The following is a 24,509-nucleotide window of genomic DNA, read 5'->3' as shown; positions in this document are numbered from 1 at the left end:
TAAAGCATGATTGTTTCCTCATGCTAGCAGAGTTTTTGAGAAAGAAGGCATCAAATTGGTTGTGGATGAGGTTTCCTATGGATTTGTGAAGGGTGCTACGATAGACTATGTTGAGGAGCTTATTCGGTCTTCATTTATGGTTAGTGACATTTTTTCTGTAATTCAAAATATAGTTCTCAACTTGGACTTGGCATAAATAGAATTTTCCCAATTGGGCACCTACGCTATAACTCCATTGTAGATCGCTTCAGTGATTGAGTAGTGAAGAATGGAGCTAATGTGAAATTGTTGTTAGATATGGGTTGGTTGGGGAGTAAATGGACGTGGAATGAAGATGTAACTGATTTCAACATCTTTTACAATAAGATTCCAAATAAAATTATGATTTTACCATTAGAATAAATTTTCTGTAGGATGGTTTGTGAACTTAAATACTTATGCAAGTTGTTATAACTATGCAAGCTATGACAGTTAAGGTAAAGATCAATATTAATGAGCAAATTTTTTAAAATAACCTGGTTTTGCAACTCTACTGATATGAATTTCTAGTGAGTTATACTTAATGGGTCGGGCATTGTTTTGCTTACTAATTCTGCTCTGTATGTGATTTTTTTGTGGGCTTCAAACTTTGTTTTCATGTGTTGTTCTCTTGCAATGTTATTTGATGCACTCTTATAAAGTTTGATGTTCACGTTTTTGGTTCACTTTGGGGCATGTTACTTAAAGCACATCAAAACATGCCCGATGATCAGTACATACAACGAGACACACCTTATTCATTAATCATCCATCCCTTCCTTGGATAAATTTTCAATACCTAAGTTGTGGGTTCTGGTTTGCGTACAAGGTTCTGCTATGCTGATACAACGGATTTTTTTCCCCTTGGATACAATACGTATGGGTATGGTTATATATATGTATGCAAATCTTTTAAAAACATATGTCATATATGTTGAGACATAGACCAGCTAGGACTCGAACGTAGGACCTTCCATACGCTACTGGAATGCTCTACCACTGATCAAAACATGCCCATAGACCAGCTAGGACTCAAACCTAGGACATGTTACTTTAAGCACATCAAAACATGCCCGATGATCAGTACATACAACAAGACACACCTTATTCATTAATCATCCATCCCTTCCTTGGATAAATTTTCAATACCTAAGTTGCGGGTTCTGGTCTACGTACAAGGTTCTGCTATGCTGATACAATGGATTTTTTCCCCTTGGATACAATATGTATGGGTATGGTTATATATATGTATGCAAATCTTTTAAAAACATATCCCATATATGTTGAGACATAGACCAGCTAGGACTCGAACCTAGGACTTTCCATATGCTGCTGGAATGCTCTACCACTGATCAAAACAAGACACACCTTATTCATTAATCATCCATCTCTTCCTTGGATAAATTTTCAATCCCTAAGTTGCGGGTTCTGGTCTGCGTACAAGGTTCTGCTATGCTGATACAACGGATTTTTTTCCCCTTGAATGCAATACGTATGGGTATGGTTATATATATGCATGCAAATCTTTAAAAAACATATGTCATATATGTTGAGACATAGACCAGCTAGGACTCGAACCTAGGACCTTCCATACGCTGCTGGAATGCTCTACCACTAATTCTGCTCTGTATGTGAATTTTTTGTGGGCTTCAAACTTTGTTTTCATGTCTTGTTCTCTTGCAATGTTATTTGATGCACTCTTATAAAGTTTGATGTTCATGTTTTTGGTTCACTTTGGGGCATGTTACTTTAAGCACATCAAAACATGCCCGATGATCAGTACATACAACAAGACACACCTTATTCAATAATCATCCATCCCTTCCTTGAATAAATTTTCAATACCTAAGTTGCAGGTTTTGGTCTGCGTACAAGGTTCTGCTATGCTGACACAACGGATTTTTTTCCCCTTGGATACAATACGTATGGGTATGGTTATATATATGTATGCAAATTTTTTAAAAACATATGTCATATATGTCGAGACATAGACCAGCTAGGACCTTCCATACGCTGCTGGAATGCTCTACCACTGAGCTACTGGCCCCTCTTGGACCAGTCCATCGTCGGTCGGGGTGTGGCTTATTTCCAACACCAACACCCCCCCTTAAGCCACACCTCTCGTGTGCTTGGGGCTCCTAGCTTGGACCTGGCTCTGATACCATGTTGAGACATGGACCAGCTAGGACTCGAACCTAGGACCTTCCATACGCTGCTGGAGTGCTCTACCACTGAGCTATTGGCCCCTCTTGGACCAGTCCATCGTTGGTCCGGGTGTGGCTTATTTCCAACACCAACAATATAATATTATATCTTATAATAATAATGACATTTGATCTTTTTAATAGTATGATACTTTTAATTGTCATAAGATAATTGGCTAAGTTATCAAATTCTCTCTCCACTTCCGGACCCATTAATTGTAATCAAATTTCTTATCTGTCAAGAGATCCCAATAACTAGTGGTGGTTGGGAGTGGAGAACTTTATGGGGTTTGAGGGGCAACACCCCTCTGGTAGGGTTGAGGGGCAGCACCCCTCTTGGGGATTTGGGGGCAATGCCACCGATAGGGTTTCGGGGCAGTGTCCCTTGTGGGGGTTTCAGGGCATTGCCCCTAGTGGGGTTGAGGGGTAGCGCCCCTCGTGGGGTTTGGGGACAGCACCCTTGGAGCACTCTTCATCTTTATATAGGGCAGGGCCCCTACCGCCAAGCCCAAATTAAGACCTTTGAAACCACACAAACCTTCATGGCGCATGCAATTTTCACAAATTTATATCTGAATGGAGAAATTAGGTATTTGGCACATTTTTGCTTACAAAATGTTTAAAAAAAAATGGATTTTTTTTTGTTTTTGTTTGGGTGGCCCTAGGGTCCCTTTGGGTTTGCCCATGAGTGGCTTGGGTACTCAAAGGGTGCCCACGCAGGACATTGGGCATACCTAGGCCAATTCCATCACAAGACCCATACCCACTCTTGTTTGGTATGGGATTGGGACCCCCAAGGGGCACAACTGGTAACATAGTGTAATACCCAGCATGGTTTAGTAATGCTCATACCTCTTGAATTGTGGGGGCCTTGACTTGGAGACTAATGATTATCTTGGCAAGATTGACTAAAATGCCTTATTTGCAAATGACATGGCCTATCAGTTTACCAAAATAGTAGCAAACAAGCATTTCTCCAGTTGCAATGATATATATAATTGTCACTATCACTCAAACATGAGTCATATATTTTGATGATGATCCTTTACTAAGCCATAAATAGTCCAGTCATCCAAATAGTTTTGTAGAAATTGTCTAAAGCCTTTGAAGTCCTCAACTGTGATGTGCAAGAATACTGCTAGCACTTTCTTTAGACCAAGCCACATGTCATTGTACACCAAAGATCCCCTGATATAAGAGGAACTCCCTTTGCTCTGCAGACACTACTCACTACTCCACTTAAGACAAATAAACAAGACTCTCTGCTCAGACAAAACTCAGATTGCAACACAACAAAAACAACTTTATTCAACCAATATGTAAAACAACATTCACGTTACATTGGCCAACAAGGGCCTCTCATTCGCTTTCTTAATGACAGTCAAATAACAATAATCACAGAATCTCCATGAAGCAATATTTTGCTGATTAATCTTAAGCAACTCAAATCTACACTTTTTAGAGGCTCTCTTCTCTGTTGTTCTCTATGCACTCTGTGGCTATCCTCTGCTTTCTGCTCTTCATTATCATCTGCTACTAATGTGGTCTCTTCCTCTGCACACTTCACTGCTACTCCTCTGTCTTTTTTTCTGGAACTTCCACGTGTCATGCCCTTTGTGCATAATCTTTAATCTACAATATTTTAGTCTCTCTGCAATATAAGAACAAGTTCCCTTATGTTATGGCCTCTCTTTTCTCCTTCTCCCTTAGGGTTCTTCTCACATCTTCTTTTCTCTGCCTTGCACCCATTTTCATGTACTTTTATCCATTCTTAGTTTCTTCTTTGTGGTCCTTGCACAGCCCATGGTATCTCTCTTATCTGCTACGCAGCTCTTCTTCTCAAACTTTATACCTGTTTTGTTCTGTTCCAACAAATTGCAAACAATTCAAACTTTGTTCCAACGCCTTCACTTGCTTCCTACTTTATGTTGGCTTTGGCACCTGCAATTAAATTGTTGGACAGTCTGTGCATTCACCTATTTCCAATTCGCATTTCTCCTCTCTATACCTAAGCACTATTCAATTGCCAGGCATGTTTTACACTTATTCTTGCTACCTTGGTGCTAATGCCTCTTTTGTTTCTTCGTACCTTTATTACAGAATCAGCCCTTCCATATGCCTTGTCTTGTGTGCCTTCTTGGCCCCTCACTCACTCGTGTGGCCTTTCTTTTGCTTTAGCCTCTCTTTTCTCTGCAAATGTTTTTCTTCTTCTGTGCCTCTCTTAATGCCTTTAAATTTTGCAATTTTATTTGTTTTTGGTGTCAATCTATAAACTGTGGTATTTGCCCTCTGCAGACCATGGTATTCCTCCTTCCTCGTCTCACACATCCATACACACTTCCTATTCTTTATTCAATTGAGGCGTTTCTTATTGTTTCTGTAACTTTACACATTCTCCCCATACCTGCGCCCCTTAGTCTTCTCTTGTGCACTCTTTTCATGTGCCTCCCTTGACATTTTTAAATGCCTCCCCTTAGCCTCTTATGCAAACCAAAATGGCATTAATACTTCCTCAACACATGCTTTGCATCTCTCCATTTAAAATAAATTGTATCTTTATTATTTACCCTGAAATTCAATTGGTTTGGTTGGTGGTTGATCTCTTACCAAGGTGTCTTATTTGTGAAATGACTTTTCTCCTTTACTGCCAGATGCTCCTGCATCATCCCCATTCTGTAGCAAAAGTGGTTTTTGCCTTGTCATATGGTACCCTTTGCATTTAATGATACCTTGAATACCCAGTTATAAAGGTATAATTTCACATCTACTGATGCTTTTCAGAATTATTTCCATAAATGGTGTGGGATAGGGATTAGTAACACAAACTCATTTTAGCCTGCAATAGTCAACACAAATCAGAATCTGACCATCCTTTATATTGATCACCATTGGAATGTTCGAGTCTGATTCCTTGATAGGGAAGATAATTTTGGCAGCCATTACCTTGTCAATTTGAACCTTGACCTCCATAAAGAGTTTGGGATTCATTCTATATGGCTGTTGAATTCTCATTTTCCCCAAGGATGGACAGAGTCCTTTCATTTTATGATGTCTTGGTAAACAGATCTCATCATTCCTTTAACGAGCTCTATAATGCTGTCTGATTTAGCATCTGTTCAATAATGAGCAATTATTGCAGTCTCTGGTTCCTTTTTAATCTTAATATTAGTTTACCTCTTTTGAAGAGGTTCATTGTAAAATTGTTTCTTATGAGCTTTGATTGCGCAAATGTTTATCCTCTGAAACATTGGCATTTAGATGTGCATCTTTCTCATTCTCACTGCATCTATCTTCATGAACCTGAGATGCTTGTTTAAAAGCGTTAGTTTCATTAATATGCATGGATATGCAATGGCTTACCTGAGTGTGACTATCACTACCTAAGAACAACTATTGAATTCTTTCTGTTTCAATTGGACTGTACACGTGTTGAACTTGTTCCTCCATCATAGCAGTGTCATGAAATATTGCCTTTGGCACGAGTAGCAATTAACAGTCAAGAATCTGTATAGATATGAAGCCTGAAGTGAATAAATTGACTTGTCACTCATCCCATGTCTTAGTCTTGTGACATGTCTTGATCAATATTTACACATGCTTAATATTGAGCAGAACACATCTACCTATAAGTGATTTGGTTTTTCCTGCACACCTAATTCCCCATAACCTTTTGGAAAATGGAATGTGGATCTGGGGATCATTTTCACCATTGTACAAAACGATGCCTTGTTTTTCATTGGTCTATGAAAAGCGCATGGTCATGGCCTCCTTGGTCCTATTTCAAGAAGGTGCTTGCAGTTTACATGTGGCTGATCAGTTGGCTGCTATTCTCTTCAATGTGTACCAAAGAGAATTAACATGTTCATTCTCTTTTGGCTGGCATGCTTCTAAATTTTTGCTGAAATTTTCAACTTGTTTATACCCACCATATTTTGGGGATCTTTGCTAACTTTCCTCTAGTTACATGCCATCGTGCTGTATGTGAGCATTTAGATTGATGAGGCACCAACTGCTGCATAGTTGTACCAACTTCTAAAATGATGACATATGGGACACACGTGGTATGCCTTTTGGTCATTTTGATACCTCATGGCTTTTCTATAATAACGTATGCAGTGGTTCTTACTCTTGCTGCTGTTTTTCTGAATCAATATATGGTAATCATGACAGTGTCTTGGCTTTTGCAGTCCGATCAAGTAATCATGACAGTGTCTTGGCTTTTGCAGTCCGATCAAAGTGTCTGTTATTAGGTCACTCTTCCAAATGCTTCATTCCTCTACGTAGGTTGGTCTAAGATCAGCATTTAATGGGATTATCATCTGATGTTGGTCATTTTCAAAGCTCACATATCCCTTATGGAATTGTCGTAGTAGAGCATGGTGATTATCTTATTTAGCTAATTCAGTTGCTTCAAAATTTCCTATGAAGTTGGCCCCCCATTATATTGACTTCTGTTTCATGCACTCCTTGTGGCTGTGCCTGAGTTTTATATTCCACATTTTTTTTTAAAGATGGTTGTCATGGAGGACACCCCATTCTGATCCATGCATCTTTAACGAGGATATCCATCTTTGCATTTGTATTAATCAAGATTGAAGATATCATATATCAACCAACCATTGATAGTAGGGGAAGAGCACCAATTACTGTTCATGTTCCAATAACCGTTCACTCCTTGTACACCCAACCCCCAATTACTAACTTAAAAAAAAACCAAAAAACAAATAAGTAAAAGCTCATTAATAAATTACACATGTACCAATAGTTGCTCATTTTTTAGCTTTTTTGGACCATAATTGGTCCATTTGTGCACCTTTATTGGTACCTGTAGCACATGACTACTGGGGCATTTGTGCATAGTATTGGCGATTTTAAGTGCATGGTTATTGGGGCATCTTTAAGTAGGTATCGGGCGACACTTTGAAAAGTGTTCTTTTTGACCCTTGCGTGCATAATGGATCCCACAGTGTGCATCGTTACTACCCAGAAGCCAAAACAATAGCTATAAGCAGTTAAGTCGCATGCGGAGACAACCAAAAAAAAATCGTCATAATCCGATGTACTGTTTGGAATCTATGGGTGCATGAAGTTAGCTATAATGGCTATTGGTACGCTTCCCCTAGCATCAGTTAATAATTTATGATCATAAGCTGGTTTCTTTGTTGTGCACAACTCCCTCAGCACTTTTTGATCTTTTTGAATAGTTTGTTGAAGCCAATTCTTCAACCAAGTAGAATGCCTTATGTTTCAAGAGACTAAAAATCTCAGTCAACTTAGCAATTTGTGTTGTGTTTCTTTCCTGAAGTTGCTTCTGCTCAACTTCAAAGTACTCAGCATGTTGCATCCCTTCCTACTGTAGAATCTATTTTTGTCATTGATGTCACTTTTGTGTGCAGCTGTTAGTATGAGATCTTGTCATATGTGTTCTTAGGGACTACCAGTCATAGACTTGGTGATTCGACAGGTGGAGTAAGAGGGATCTCTGTTTCATCTATCTTTTGTTGTCTCTGTTAGCAGAGGATCTAAAATGGGGTATGGTTTTCTGTGTACAAGTGTACCTGAATCTAATATTTGTGTTGTGTTTCTTTCTTGAAGTTGCTTCTGCTCAGCTTCTAAGTACTCAGCATGTTGCATCCCTTCCTGCAACTCATGGACGACACTAGTAGCTTGCAGTAGAATATCTCTCTCTATAACTCTATTTTGATAGTCTAATCTCAATGTGCTGAATCTGCTCTTAAGCATCTTCACTTGTCCTTGGTGGTTGTGTACTCAGCCCACTTTGAGGTTAGATATTCACATATGGTTAAACCTTTCTGTGGTACTGCATTCTTGGCTTCTCTTGTAATCCTGATGTTAAAATGGGTGCATCACCTAGCAATACCCAACTCATGCCAGCTCCTTTTTTGTAGTTTCTCCCATTGGAGAGTCTTTTTCATCACACTAGACGATCCTCAGTTCTCTGAGCCTCTATGCAGTGATTACATTGAGGAAACTTGGGGCAATTTCATTGGATATAATTGGCATATCCATATTTGCAATGCCCACTTTGTGATTGGCCTCCCTTTTGTCCACCATTTCCTTGCCAATAGAATCTTACACTGTATCCCATTCCTCATCTTGAAGAATTTTTGCCATAACCTTGGTTGCAGTTGTTAAAAGGCTGCTGGTCGCATCTACCATATTTTCATGCTCCTGATGACGCAGGCTGCAGAATGGTTCACAAACATTTGTTACCATCCCAACTATCACCAATAATGCTAGACTCTTCTTCCTATAGATAATCAACTTTTACTCCTCCTTGCTTGGTTCATGATCATCTCAAATCATTAATTCTGTACTCCTCTTCCACCAAGGCTTGCTTTCTATACATAGCTCTTAGCACAAGGGAAACTAGTCTTTGATCATCAACACTTCCAACTCCCAAGTTGATTATTAGCTTTTAATCCAAAATGGAACAAAATAAACAAATTTACCTCATAGTTTTTTCAAAAACTAGAATATAGTTTCCTTTGTGTTGGGGTTGATAATTAACACGACAGCTCCCAGAATTCACCTGCAACCAAAATGCCTATTACATCTGAAGAGAAGAAGTCATGATTGATGATATGCAAGCTTGAGAGAGATTTGATCCAAAGATGAATTTGATATTGAGATTAACCTGTAAATGAATTGGATAGATTACAATGAATACAATGAATGTTATAAAAGCATAAAGGTAACACTCCAGATCTAGTCTTAGGTGAGGATGTGATGTCCCCTTCTCCTTAGTTCGCGGACATTCACGAGGTTGGCCTATCATTTGACCCTCGTAGGCCAAAGGAGTTGATTAGGGGGTCGACTTGGCAGATACTAGTGGCTTCACATTTTATTTCTACATGATTTTATGGTGAAATAAGGGGATTGCACGTATGATGCCATAATTGCACTTTATAACATAATATTATTTTATTAATATTTAAAGTGCAATTAAATTAATTAATATGTGATAAATTAATGAAGTGTAATAATAGAATATGAGTTCGTTAGAGAAGAATCTTCTAGAAGGAACCAATCGATTGGAGGAAAAAAGAATAAATAGAGGGGGTTGGTTCATCGTTGAACATCGGTTATTTGACATCTTCTCTTGTGTATACTTGTGGAGCCAAGGGTTTTTGCAATCTTGATCATTGGGAACGAAACCTCCCTATGATTTGCACAACTGAGGTGGTGAAAGATCCTTCGAGGGGTTGCAGCTGAGAGTGGAGGATAATTTCAGTCCTTCACATTGTGCTCATTGAGTTTTTTGTGCATCTCACAATAGACGAGTATTGGAGTATTTCAACTCATCTTTATTGATACCCATGTGCATCGATTTATTTGTGGAGGCTGGGCGATTCACTTAGAAGCATTTGGGAGAAGAAATAAGAAGGTTGCAGGAGTCTAATCAGGTCTGAGAGTAAGTTCAAACCAGACTTCCATTACCCACGATTTTGCTTATATTGCCTTGTTCTAGCATCGAACCACCATTGGATGAGGGCGCTGTTATTTGGGAAGGTCAACAATGAAGTTTAGTGATTGAAAGGTGACTGAATTGCTGCTAATTAATTATAATCTGCAGACTAGCAGCAGGGGCGATTTTGGGAGATAGTTCGATTTGGCATAGAGGAGGCTCCAAAAATCAAGATATTGCTTGCTTCTTCAATCTCAGGCCTAGGCGATTTATATCAGGTTCATTTGGCATCAATATTTCCTTGTATTTCTCAGTTATATGCATGTGTCCATGGCTGCCATGTATCTTCAGACTTTCTGAAAAAATCATTGATAAATTGCTAAGTGTTTGGGCATTGATTTGGTCATTGTAAAGAGCTCATTTGTTTCCTAAATAAAGGAGTAAAAGGCTGCATATCATTTGCTCATTGTCTTATGGTTTCATGTAAGATTCCTAACTAGAAAGTGCTGACAATCAGTTTATAAGCAGAATATTTGTTGGTGCAGAAAATCCAAAGATGGAAATGATATCTTACACAGCTTTCATTTATTGGTTTTAGGAATCACCGTTACAATTATTAACTAGCATATAGGTACCAATTCACTCTTTAAAAGACAGAGGTAAGATTTGTATTATATTGCACCTAGTTGGCTGCTGTTTATACACCTATGTTGACCAGAATGAATGTTGCCTGTATATTCTATGGAGTTCTACAAGTCACGAACCCAACTGCAAGTCACGAGCCCAATGCCTTTGTAAATATCTTGGTACTGGTCACTATGTTTTGATTATACCACAAATGATGTCGTGCCTTCTACGTGCGCCATGACCCCTTTGGGATTGGAATCGCTGTATTCACGATGAACTACGTTGGGTTAACTTCACCCCCAAATGCGGCTTAGACATACATTGCTCTCGTACTGTACACCTCCCGCGACAGTTGGAATTATTATGGTCACCGTTGCCATGGAGCGGGTTCACGCGGAATGGAAGGAAAGAATGTGACATATATATATTATTCTTGGTATCGGGTCTCCTGCCTTGGCCGTTGCCTAGATATATTGCGTGATTACTGCGTTTATGATCATGGTAATCCTCAACTGCTACACCCAATATTGGGTCGCAAGTTGTGGTATGGAATATGTGGCTCGTGTGTCTACAATATTAATCTCCCTTCTGACTGTTGCTCACACTTCTACCATCTTCTACAGAATCACGCACCATGACATTCTTCTGTAACTCATTACTATGGTTCCAATAGGCCAGTAGTGTCTGGCGAAAGGAATCGATTTCCCGTCAAATATCTTACGAACTTTCAGACTTCTTCTCCAATGTTTTCTATATATCAAAAATCTATATCCCTCCTTGCGTGCCAGACCTTATTTAAATAATATGGGTGGTAGGATTCCTGTAGGAAAAGCTCGTAGAAAACCAACTTCCCGCATAATACAAAGTAATTAATATTTAGCTTTTAATTAAGCTTTATTGGAAAAACACTTAACTATTATTATAATATATTAGTCAATATGAGAACTAATATAAAATAAGAAAAGTTAATTTATTTCATAATTAATACTAATTAGTATTAATTTGACGGGACATCATAGTCTCCCTTGCCTCGTGTTGCTTGCCCTCAAGCAACTCCAGAACTCTTTCATTCTCCCAAGTGGTATCATCCTGAGGCAGATTTTTCCATTTGATGAGATATTCCCTGATGGTTTTGTTCCGTAGTGGCCTGTCTCGTGTGTCTAGGATGACCTCTGGGATCATTTCAAGCTTTCCTTCATCGTTTGACGGAGGTAAATCTTCAGAGACGGACACCTGCTGCCCCAACGCTTTCTTGAGACAAGATACATGAAATACGTTGTGTATCTTGCTATCTACTGGTAAATCTAGTTCATAGGCTACTGCACCAACTTTCCGAACTACCTGATAAGGACCATAAAATCGAGGTTTCAACTTTTCAGACCCACTACGTTTGAGGGAAGATTGCCGATAAGGTTGTAACCTGAGAAATACCAAATCACCCACGTCGAAATGGCGTTCAACGCGTTTTTTATCTACATAGAATTTCTGTTGATTTTGAGCACATTGCAAATTCTCCTTAAGTGCCAACAAAATGTCTTGGTTTTCTTGAAGCCAATCACGAGATTTTGGTACATTACTCCGCTCAAAAACAAGGTCTAGAAAAGAGATAACATCATAGCCATATAATGCTTTGAAAGGAGACATACCAATTGACATATGGAAGGTAGTATTATAGCAATATTCACCCAGATATAACCACCGAACCCAAGCCTTCTGATGACCAGCTACATAGTTACGAAGGTAACCTTCGATCCATTTGTTCACTATTTCTGTCTGTCCATCGGTTTGCGGATGATAGCTGGTGCTATGATTCAACTCTATACCTGTCAACCTGAAAAGCTCCCCCCAAAATATGCTAAAAAATCTGCTATCCCTATCATTGATTATAGTTTTTGGTAAACCATGTAATTGGAAAACCTCTCTGAAGAATAACTCTGCAACCTGAACTGCTGTAAATTCTGTAGTGATAGGAAAAAAGTGTGCAAATTTAGTTAGTCTATCAACCACAACAAATATACAATCTTTACCTTGGGATTTCGGTAAACCTGTGATGAAATCCATGGATGTACTTTCCCATTTTTGATCTGGTATAGGTAGTGGCTGTAATAACCCGGTGGGATACATTTGTTCCGCTTTATTTTGCTGGCAGGTGGTGCATTCCTTGACATAGCGTAGGACATCGTTTTTTAAGCCTTTCCAAGTGAACCTTTCTCTTACCTGACGATACGTTTTGAAGTATCCTGGATGCCCTGCTAGAGGAATGTCATGCATAGATTGAAGGATTTTTATTTTTAACTTCGATCCTGGAGTTAAATAAATCTTGTCCTTGTAATAGATAACATCATTAACAATTTTATATTTATCATCCTGTATATTACCATCTAGCAAATCACATGCAAAAGAATCCTTTGAATACTCGACCAACAATAAAGATTTCCAATCAGCTGTTACAACAGATAAAGCATTGATTTCAGGCCTTCTAGATAAAGCATCGACAACCACATTATTTTTACCTTTTACATACTCAATCTCAAAGTCATAAGCTTGAATTTTACTGATCCACTTCTGTTGCCTGTCATTTAAATCTTTTTGACCCAAGAAATATCTCAGACTATTATGGTCAGTTTTCACCACAAATCTGCTACCAACCAAATACTGTCTAAATTTTGTCAATGCATGCATGATTGCCAACATTTCTTTATCATAGATGGAATATAATTTCTCAAGTTTATTAAGTTTCCTGTTTTCATAAACTATAGGATGATTGTTTTGCATTAAAACTGCCCCTAATCCATCACCAGAAGCATCACATTCCAACATAGAAGGCTGATTAAAATCTGGAAGAGCAAGTACTGGACAACAACTCATTACCTCTTTAAGCTTCTCAAATACCCGTTGAGCTTTCTCAGTCCATTTGAATGCCCCCTTTTTGGTAAGATCTGTCAAGGGTGCCCCAAGCTGTGAAAAACCTTTGACAAACCACCTGTAATAAGTGCATAAACCAAAGAATCCCCTTAGCTCGGTAAGGTTCCGAGGTGGTGGCCAATCCAAAATGGCTCTTATCTTTTCTTGATGAACCTGTACCCCTGTTGCACTGATCACATGCCCTAAATAAAAAATTTAGTCATTCCGAATTCACATTCAGACGCCTTTGCATACAGTGATTGTGATTCCATAATACCCAGGACTATATCAATATGTTTCAAATGCTCTTCCCAAGTTTTGCTATAAATCAGTATATCATCAAAAAATACTAGCAAAAATTTTCTTAATTGTTTGTTAAAAATATGATTCATACAGGACTGAAATGTTGCCGGAGCATTTGTTAGACCAAACAGCATTACCAGGAATTCATAATGATCATAATGACAACGAAAAGCAGTTTTATGAATGTCTTGTTCTCTTAACTTAAATCTGATGATACCTTGATCTCAAATCAATTTTAGAAAAATAAATGGCACCATGCAATTCATCTAACAATTCATCAATCTGAGGGATTGGATACCTGTTTTTGATTGTTTTTTTGTTAAGAGCTCTATAATCAATACACATTCGAAGAGTTCCATCCTTCTTTTTGACCAACACTACAGATGAAGCAAAAGGACTAGAACTAGGTCTGATATGTCCCATATCCAATAACTTCTTAATTGCCTTTTCTATTTCATCCCTGAATGTTTTAGGGTGTCTATAAGGAGTAGTAATCACTGGTTTAGCACCTTCTTCTAATTCAATAGTATGTTCAAAACCTCTATCAGGTGGGACTCATGGAGGAATATCATTAAAAACCAAATGATGTGAATCTAATACTGTTAACAAATCAGCTTGATAAGGTTTAGATTCAAAACCTAATTCCTTGTTGGAGATTAAACATTGTGCTGACCATGCCACATCTCCATGTTTGAAAATAGCTTCCATTCTTTTCGCACTACCGATCCTGGGGCCACTGTTAGACATACCACGAAGGACTACCTTCTTATCATCAATTTTAAAGGAGAATTCCATTCTTTTAAAGCTCTGTGTATATTCATCTAATGTTTCCATCCACTATATGCCCAAGACAACATTAGTGTCAGCTAGATCAATCACATAGAAATCATCAGTAACAGTGTAATTGCCAAGAGTAATATTCAATTTAGGGACTTTATGAGTGCTAGACAAATTAGTTCCACCTGCTACTCTAACATCAAATCCCTCATGTTTTTCAGTTTGCAAACCACGTTTTTCTACGAGTGCTGCATCTATAAAGTTATGAGTAGATCCACTATCAAGCATAACAATTACACGCTGTCCATTCAAAACTCCTCTAACTCTGAAAATATTATAATGTGGGGTCCCTGTCATGGATGCTATTACTCCTTCTCTTTGTTTGGTACCTGTTTCTGACTCAGTTTTCTGTGGTGCTCGTGCTATGTTAGGATCAACATTTTCGTCATCCTCACTATCAGACATAACCTCAATATAATGAATTTTCCCCTTCCCTAAACATCTGTGTCCAAGCTGCCATGCTTCCCTACAACTGAAACATAGTTTTTTCCTTCTGAGCTCTTCTCTTTCCTCTTTATCTAGCCTGTTTCTAGGGAAATCGTCTTTGTTGAAAGGTTGTTTGTCTTTTTCTGGTTTAGGAGGTGGTCCTTTGTTAAAAAATTTTCCTTTTGAAGATGGTTCCAATTCTCTTGCTCTTTTGACAGCTGTTTGTAAAGTAAGGGGGTTTAAGGATTTAACCCACCCTTTGAGGGAATCAGACAATCCATCTATAAATATCACAATCTCGTGTCTCTCTGAAATTTCAGTAACTAAGACAGCCAATTTTTCAAATTCAGAGATATATTGTTCAATAGTTCCAGTTTGCTTGAGTTGAGTCAAATCCTTAAGGTGTAATTCAGGGTCTTTAAAATCAAACCTATCAATAAGTTTCTCAGTAAACTCAACATAAGTGCCTATCAAATTATGGCCCAAGGTTATTTGTCCATGATGCCACCATTCATGTGCTACACCGTCAAGATGTAATGCAGCATATTTAATTGCTTCTTCTTCCATCATAGGGTTTAATTGGAAGTATGTATCTAGTTTTTGCACCCAAGCTCGAGCAGTTGTCTTGCATGAACCATCAAAATAAGGAATGGACATCTTTCCAATTTTTCTTTGTAACTCACTGTTGTTTCCTCACTGTCCTCTTGGCCTATGTTTCATTCTGACATCTAAATATTCTCTAAATGTCATTGATGATCTGAATTCTTCACCGGAACCTAACTAGTGTTGATGTATTTCTTCCTGAATTTCTCTTATTGTAGGTTCATAATCATGTGGCTCGTTTCTAGCAGTAAATGTACGCATAAATGGTCTTGCTGTTCTTGTCCTTTTTGGTTGATTATTAACTGACTGTTCATCTCTACCCCCATTGTTTCCCCCATTATTTTGGTGTTGATTATTCTGTCTTCCATTATTTTGGTGCTGATTGATATTATTAGCCATAAACTGGGTCATCAAATTGGTCATTTTGTTAACATTATCCTGCATATCTTGCTGACTTCTGTTCAATGCAGCCAATAAATCCCTATTGTTATCTGGTTCTCCCATGTTGGTTTCAAAAATAATTTCCTCGTCTGTTTCTGTGTGGCTATCCTCAATTTCACTTAGGGGGTCAACTTGGCAGATACTAGTGGCTTCACATTTTATTTCTACATGATTTTATGGTGAAATAAGGGGATTACACGTATGATGCCATAATTGCACTTTATAACATAATATTATTTTATTAATATTTAAAGTGCAATTAAATTAATTAATGTGTAATAAAAGAATATGAGTTCGTTAGAGAAGAATCTTCTAGAAGGAACCAATCGATTGGAGGAAAAAAGAATAAATAGAGGGGGTTGGTTCATTGTTGAACATTGGTTATTTGACATCTTCTCTTGTGTATACTTGTAGAGCCAAGGGTTTCTGCAGTCTTGATCATTGGGAACGAAACCTCCCTATGATTTGCATAACTGAGGTGGTGAAAGACCCTCTGAGGGGTTGCAGTTGAGAGTGGAGGATAATTTCAGTCCTTCACATTCTGCTCATTGTTTTTTTTGTGCATCTTCATGATAGACAAGTATTGGAGTATTTCAACTCATCTTTATTGATACCCATGTGCATCGATTTATTTGTGGAGGCTAGGCGATTCACTTAGAAGTATTTGGGAGAAGAAATAAGAAGGTTGCAGGAGTCTAATCAGGTCTGAGAATAAGTTCAAACCAGACTTCCATTACCCACAATTTTGCTTATATTGCCTTGTTCTAGCATCGAATCCACCATTGGATGAGGGCGCTATTAGTTGGGAAGGTCAACAATGAAGTTTAGTGATTGAAAGGTGACCGAATTGCTGCCAATTAATTATAATTTTCAGACCAGCAGCAGGGGCGATTCTGGGAGATAGATCGATTTGGCATAGAGGAGGCTCCAAAAATCAAGATATTGCTTGCTTCTTCAATCTCAGGCCTAGGCAATTTATATCAGGTTTATTTGGCATCAATATTTCCTTGTATTTCTCAGTTATATGCATGTGTCCATGGTTGCCATGTATCTTTAGACTTTCTAAAAAAATCATTGATAAATTGCTTAGTGTTTGGGCATTGGTTTGGTCATTGTAAAGAGTACTCATTTGTTTCCTAAATAAAGGAGTAAAAGGCTACATATCATTTGCTCATTGTCTTATGGTTTCATGCCAACTGTTTGACAAAATTCCAGTTAGCTGTAGGTGTGTGATTTTGCATTCTAATTCATATGATAGCATTGGAAAAACACCAATCAAGCGGAACAATCATCCTAGAGGTCTATATTGTTGTTTAGAAGTTGTTTGCAAGTCATCCTTTGACTAAACTTTGGATTTAATGCTTCCAAAACAAGTCTGAAACTTTGTATCAGTCAAAACAGCATAACATGCAAGTTATACAGCAGTCTAGAAACCCCATAATGCGCAGGTTATGCAGACAATATTCCTTGCATTTTTAGTCCTACAACAGCAGGGGATATTTCAGAGGATTAAATTAGAGTATGAAAGTGTTCTCATCCTATGTAATGAGAGAACATGATCTATATTTAGCTCAATCTAAATATAGAAAAACATAGTTAAGTTTAGCTTAAGTGAATAATTAATATGGAACCTAAATAATTAATGATTAATTTTTTATTTTTTTTAAATCATTAAGTGCTATCTTTTATGGGGATAGCTCCCTATTTTGCTTGAAAATTTTAGTAAATACATAGAAGTTGACCAACATGAACCCACTAGGCCAGATACATCTTTCCTTCTACAAATATGCTATATTTTGCATCTTAGAAACATAAAATAATTACTCCTACTTAATCCTAAAATACCCCACATATAGACCTGCAGGTCCCCTGGGTTACACCTGTCCCCCAATGGCTTGGTATATTACAGCAGCATACACACCAATCGCAATTGCATTGCGGGTGGAATTCTCCGGAAGCCACCAGTCAACTGACTTAGTGATCCTACGAAATGGCTCCAAATTTCCATTGAAGACTGCACATCTATATATTTCCCACGCCTCTTCCCCAAATGTCTTCAGTCTCTCCCTCTCTTCCCTCCACACTTCTTTGCGGGCCATATCTCGAATCTCCGCATTGTTCAACGAATCCTCCTCTCTAGCTTCACTGCCCTCAATGTCTTCTCCTTCCTCATTATCATCTCCTTTGCTCTCCTCATCTTCCTCTGAGTCCGATCGAAGGTAGTTCTCAAATTGAAAATAGATCTTCAGTATACTAACCTTGACGTCTTCCTCCAAACCCAAAATGGCTTCAGCGACCGTGTTTGCAATAAAGGGTTTTATGAAGCCTGCTAGCAATTCTACCACACGCTCCTTCGTTTCAATGATATCCACCAATGGGAGGAGAACGGCTTCTAGTACCAGAGCATCACACCAATGTCTGTCCGTATTTAATGTAATGCCCACTAACCCCCTAGCAGAGTCATATACATACTCTTCAGTTCTGAACAAATTTCTCAACTGAGCGATCAATGAATTTTCACAGTTTACACAACTAATCCTTCCAAAGTAAGCCATGGCCAGCGATAAACTTACTACACTCCCCAAAATTACTGCTACACCAAAGCCCTTCACATTCGCCTTAAGAAGTTGAAAACTAAATTGACAGTTGAAAGCTTTGTCCGGTTCCTGCTATAATCTTTCTCTCTGTGGCCATATCTTTACCAGAATGTTTCTTTTCTGAACTTGCAGAGCTGCTCGGGAACCATGTGACCCAACCATCAACCTAGAATCCTCGTGTTCGAGTTTTGCCCATTTTCGGTACCCGAGCTCTTAAATAAAATCTTTCCTCACTTCCCTCTGCTTCTGGTCACTGTCTACTAGCTTCCATAGAGAGATGTTCTCGAAAGAGACAATCCTCGAATACTATGTGCTATCGTGGCATAATTGAGACCATAACGCTTATCCTCGATGCACCCTGCTTATCTTAGACTATCTCTGTCAGTCGATTCCAGTTTTTGGAATTCCATCTATGTCTGCAGCAAGGATCGAGGACAATCTGTCTGGAAGCGCCTCCTTTTTAGCCATCTGATTTGGACCAACACAGTCGATTCCTCTGTTTGCCAGCTAGTCCGCCGCCGTGTTGCCCTCTCGATATGTGTTTAAGGGTAAAACTGTTTAAGCTATCGCATGCTCTTTGGATGTTGGGACGAACCGCCTCCAGTTTCCAATTTTCAAATTTCTGTTTGGCTATCCCATTCAAAATAATTTGCGAGTCTCCCTCTATTTCTACGTCCTGGAATCCATGGGCTACACACCATTCCAGCCCAGCTAACAACCCTGCCATTTCTGCCATGTTGTTTGTATTGATTCCTAAAGGACCGTACTTTGCCCCAACAAAGTTGCCAAATTCATCCCTCATAATGGCACCATAACTTGATTTTCTAGGATTCCCGCGGCTAGCTCCGTCGAAGTTAACCTTTATGGTTCCTCTCTTTGGAGGAGACCAAACTACGTTGGTTCTGTTTTGCTTCTTGTCCATTAGCTTGTAACCACTAAGCTTTGTTAAGTTCCAATGTCTTTCCATCTCTGTGTCCCATGAAGAATAAGAACAATACTTTCTTCCCACTACTTTCACATTGATGACTTCTTCAATGGCTTCCTTTAATTTTAGGAATTAGAGTTTCAACGAACAGGGCTTCCTCATTAAAAACTTTTCTATTTCTCTCCTTCCATATATGCCAAACAAGTAGATCTGGACTCACCACCCACAAAATGCTCCATTTTGATTTTTTAAAGCTGGAAGGCCATGCTAATAAAAAACTTTTTAATGTTTGACTTCTCACCGATCCAAGCTGCAAATTGCCCAATAGCCAATCCCAAACTTTTTTAGAGTACGAGCACCAATATATTATCAATCTTCCATGTCAGATGCTCTGTTATTATACTTCTGCTTTCCCAAATATATTTCCAAATTGGAGATCCCTTAATCGAATTAGCCACTGTAAAAATCCTTTTTGCTTCATATGAATCCAAATACTTAGCAGCCATTATCTTACACCAGGATTTGTGAGGTTGAGTATACATTTTCCATGCTAATTTAGCCCCTAGAGCCAAATTGTGCAAGTCCATTTTTCTTAGACCTGCACCTCCCTCCGATTTTATTAAACAAGTTGTATCCCAATTAATGAGAGGAGTTTTCTTCTTATTCTGTGCTCCTTCCCACAAAAACTTTTTGAACAGATTGTCTAACTCTTTTGATGCTTTAAATGATAGCCAAAAACATGACATTTGATAAATAGGGATCGCTGAAAGAACAGATTTAATAAATTGGATCCTACCTGCCTGAGTTAACCACTTGTTCTTCCAAGAGGATGCCTTTACTTGACATTTGTTGATCGCTTCCTCCCACATTCTGCTTTGGAATCTGCCCGGGTCTAACTGTACCCCTAAATACTTCAAAGGAAATTTTTCTTGTGGATAACCCATAATTTCCCCAATTTTACTTTGCATCCTCACATTAGTGTTGAAGAAATATATCATTGATTTCTCCTTATTCATACTCTGACCCGATCCTTTCTCGTAATCATTCAATAACATCTTAATAACCTTGGCTTCCTTCTCAATGGCTTCCCCAAAAAGAATTGTATCATCAGCAAATTGAGAGTGGGAGATAGGATCAATACTGCTGTGTATGAGTGCGCCTTTCCACAATCTCAATTGTACAAGATTCTTGATATTTCTACCCAAAATCTCAGCCATTAATACAAACAAAAAAGGAGATAAGGGATCGCCTTGTCTTAGACCATTAGTAGCTTGAAAAAATCCTACTATAGATCCATTAACAATGATGGAATATGATACTGAGGAGACACAATGTTTTATACAGTTTATCCAACTAGCATCAAAACCAAATCTTTCAAGAACAGAGAAGAGGAAATACCAATTCACCCGATCGTATGCTTTACTTACATTAATGATTAATTAATTACTAAGGTGATTATCTAATTACTCTATCACCTCCCCTTTTTCTGATCTTAGGGAGAAGCAAAATTTAATATTGAATGTATTGATAGATGCATGGATGCATGAATGGATGGGTATTGGCTACAAAAGGTTTGATGAGGTACCTATGTACAAACCAATGCAATCTCTCATAATTGGAGAAAAGGAGAAATCCACATGGGAAAAAACTCATAAAATAATTGCATTAGTGAAAAAAGGATAGGAGTCGTCGATGTGACCTCCCAAGGATTGCTTCTATCACACAAGTACAATAGATGTCCCCCTACAAAAGAGAAATTGAGGATATGGATCTCTCCCTATAAAGAAGCTCTTATGTGCCAATGGCGAAAGCTTGAAGATAGATGAAGATCCATTTCTTGCAAACAACATTTCTCTGCTTTGGAAGAAACAAATCCACTGGTGATCGTTGAAGCCATTCTCATAAACGGGAAGAATAAAAAATCCAAATCCAAATGATGTGTTCCTTTGAAAACTACTCAATTATCCTCGTTCCAGCACGAGATGATGTCAATCTAGAAACTTGTGAAGACTTATGTAGAACAAGCTGTAAAGGCTGTTAGATGGTGGGCTAACGATGATGATATGGCTATCAACAAAGAGGAGATGAATGTCTTCTAAATAATGCTCCAAATCTGCAATCTGAGATTCCACAAACAAGGATGATATGTCTACAAGATATGAATCCCAAGCAGTTATGTTTGAAAGAGGATGGATGTTCTAACGTATTGAACCAATGAGGGCCACAACTATGGTGATGTTAAGCTGATCAGGAACAACAGAACTTGGAGGTGGGGTCTCAATGTGAGGAGTAGCAACTGGGAGACAAGCTTCTAATATATTGGAACATGTAACACTTGTGATTATTCAAGCTTCTCTAAAGTATCATCATCAAAGGTTATACAATTTGCATGTGCAAGGCGAATGAGACAATCTGCAGCAAGATCCTTTGAAAATGTAGAGATATGAGGTCTCCATGGATCTCCCAAAGTCTAGTCCAGAGTGTGCGAGAAAATCAATGCTCGATACAACATTGATAGTGTGAGGATCAACACTAGAACAATTAACTCCTACAACATGGTCAATGAGAATACCCCTTGGCGTGGCTAGTTTAAGTAGGAGTTCATATAGATAAGGCAAAAGATCTAGCCACTTGAGATGTGTCAGGATGTCATTTTGCCAAAACCCGTAATTATTCTCTTCTAGGATGACAACCAATGGATGAACAAAAAAAACCCTTGATACCTCAAATGAATAAATTAGAGACCAATAACTTCAGTTCATGTAAACCAAATCAAATGGAGTCTTCTCATGCAAATAGATACTTTTTAGGTGCCAAAACATTCAAGTAATTGTCTAGAATGTGAAATCACAATAAATTGAATAAAATGTATGTGGGGCAAATTTTGGAAAAAGTATATGAATAGATTGCAAGAGCATTGAAATGCCTTTCCAACACTACAAAAATCGTGAAAATCAGAGTTACTAGCAAAAAGTTGTGAGCTTAGAAGTAGAAAATGAAGATCTGACTTTGACTGAGAATAATAGGAATCGACAACAAAATTGGAGGATGAGACTTGCACCACTCGAAAGTTCTTAGAACCAGCTTTCTGATGGTATCTTGTTTATTTGATTTTGACTCCGTATGCCTTAATTATGGCCAAGAGAAAAAAAAAACCTGCTTTAGGGCCAAAAGGGGCTAGGAGGGGGTCTTGCTAAGAGTTTGTACAATTGACATCAGTGGAGTATTCCCTTTTGGTAAAAAGATTCCTCTCGTTGGAAAAATTCCAGGTTGTTGAGAAAAGTCGATGAAGGTCAAAAGAAATTGGAATATACTTTGTATTGGCAAAATATTCCACCAATTGCCGTTGAAATGCTTTGGTGTCAGAAATCATGTTGCTGGTCATTGGTGGACAAGAGTGTCGTCGCCTATAGGTTGTAGGCCAGATTAATGTTACCAGCAAGGTGATTTGGCATTGGGAATAGTAGTGACAATGTTTGCCACGGAATTGAGCGGCAGATGGGTTACTTGTTGCTATTGATGAGGGTAGTGTGGATGCCATTGAGTGGCTGAAAAATGTTGCTGGTCAATAGCATTAAAGGTGTCATTCCCTGCATGCTTGCACGGGGTACATACCCTTGCCCAGGTTTATAAAACAACTTTTTTTTGCCTTTATTAAAAATTTATTGCTTTTTTTTGGGAAAAAAAGCAATAAATTTTTAGGAAAAGGAGCTTGATTTTTTGCACTTTTGTAGAATTATGGTAGCCTGGGAGCTGTACAAAAACCTCAGGCTGTTAAAGTTTTTTTGCTTTTTTTTCAACTGAATGGGTTTTGATGTTTGAAGTTAGTCTGAACAAGCGGTCATTAGGTTTTTTGGCCATTCTGGATCCAACTCATCCTAACGATCGCTTGTTCAAACATTGCCAAATTGGCAGGATGAATTTGCAAGCCTACAGACCTGTCAAAATGGAAACATATGGCTGAGTGGACAACTGAGAACACATGTTATGGACATTATGTTTTCAGGATGGATTATGATATTCCACTTCCAACCCAGTATCTGTTTGGTTGTAGCAGATAGAATGGCATTTTTAGATTGTATTATTAGAGATTGAGCAGAGAGTGTGAGACATTGCATGGCATATGAGAGTGAAGTATTAAAGTTTATATGTTCCATTGGAGGGAGGAAACATAGTTTATTATTGATTTCATCATAAGGTCAACTCAGGAATATCATTGATTTCATCATAAGGTCAATTCAGGAATATCTTGAGCAATCATATCTCTCTTCATACCTGCAACTTAGAACTGATTGTTCGTTGTTACAGGTCAAATTGTTTGAATCTTTTCTTTTATACTATACTACACTGCAGTTTATTTAGTTTATTATTTGAGCAAGTGATTAGTTTTTGGTATAAATTTAGCAATTTGTATTTTATTATACATGAAGATACTGAAATTGGTTTAATTGTTTACAGGTAACAACAAATCCTAATGCGGGCGGTGGGTGTAGCTGTGGAAGTTCATTCACAGTTAAATAAGCATTACCATATACGAGAAGGCAAATGAAAATAAATTCTTATTTTGCAGTCCAACATGTTAGTCTCATTTTTTGGTCTTCCTGTAAAATTCAGTTCAGATTTTTCTCAAACAAAAACAAAATAATAAATTATTGTTGTACTAGTTCCCTTGCAAATTAGCATAAAATGAAAAATTACAATTGAACACATAGGAGGCATAGTCAGATATCGTTGTAATGTTTCCGCTCATTGAGTATTTGTAAGCTGTTCTCACCATAACCCAGTTTGATTCTTTCTGTTTAGGCTTCAAAGTTCTCATTATTTTTTATTACATTGACAGATTGTTGTTTTACCTGTCACAGATTTTAAGAATTTTCCTTGTTCTTCCAATTTGGAAAAATACATAAATTGTCTAATATTTTTTCATCACTTTTGTGCTCACACAGCTTTATTTATCTCCATCGTGGGATTTTTGGTAGATTTTGAATTTTATATTTTGACTAAAAGTATGCTTTGAATTTCAGTACTTACTCTCCTTAATATTTCCTTCCAGTTTTATATGCAGTGCATAATATTTTCCACATTAAGTAGATGGTAGATTAAATAATGCTTGGATAACATCTAATGTTTCCAGCTTTATTACGAGTAAACGTTTTCTAAGTGAGAGTCTGCTCATACTTGTTACAACAAATAAA

The 24,509-nt window shown here is 38.0% G+C and overlaps 1 protein-coding gene across 1 annotated transcript in view; it reads left to right on the top strand.

Moving 5' to 3' along the window:
* The window catches only part of LOC131855903 (iron-sulfur assembly protein IscA-like 2, mitochondrial), a 73,666-nt gene extending 49,413 nt beyond the window's left edge, over positions 1–24,253 (top strand). Inside the window, exons 3-4 of the mRNA XM_059207755.1 lie at positions 31–139; positions 23,773–24,253. Coding sequence (XP_059063738.1) covers positions 31–139; positions 23,773–23,835 — 172 coding nt within the window. The 3' untranslated portion in view covers positions 23,836–24,253. The remainder of the gene's footprint in view (positions 1–30; positions 140–23,772) is intronic.
* Positions 24,254–24,509: the final 256 nt, after the last annotated feature.

The sequence above is a fragment of the Cryptomeria japonica genome, chromosome 7 (assembly GCF_030272615.1).
Source record: "Cryptomeria japonica chromosome 7, Sugi_1.0, whole genome shotgun sequence".
NCBI lineage: Eukaryota > Viridiplantae > Streptophyta > Pinopsida > Cupressales > Cupressaceae > Cryptomeria > Cryptomeria japonica.
Note: the sequence above shows the minus strand (reverse complement) of the source record. Positions and strands in the feature narration are given on the sequence as shown.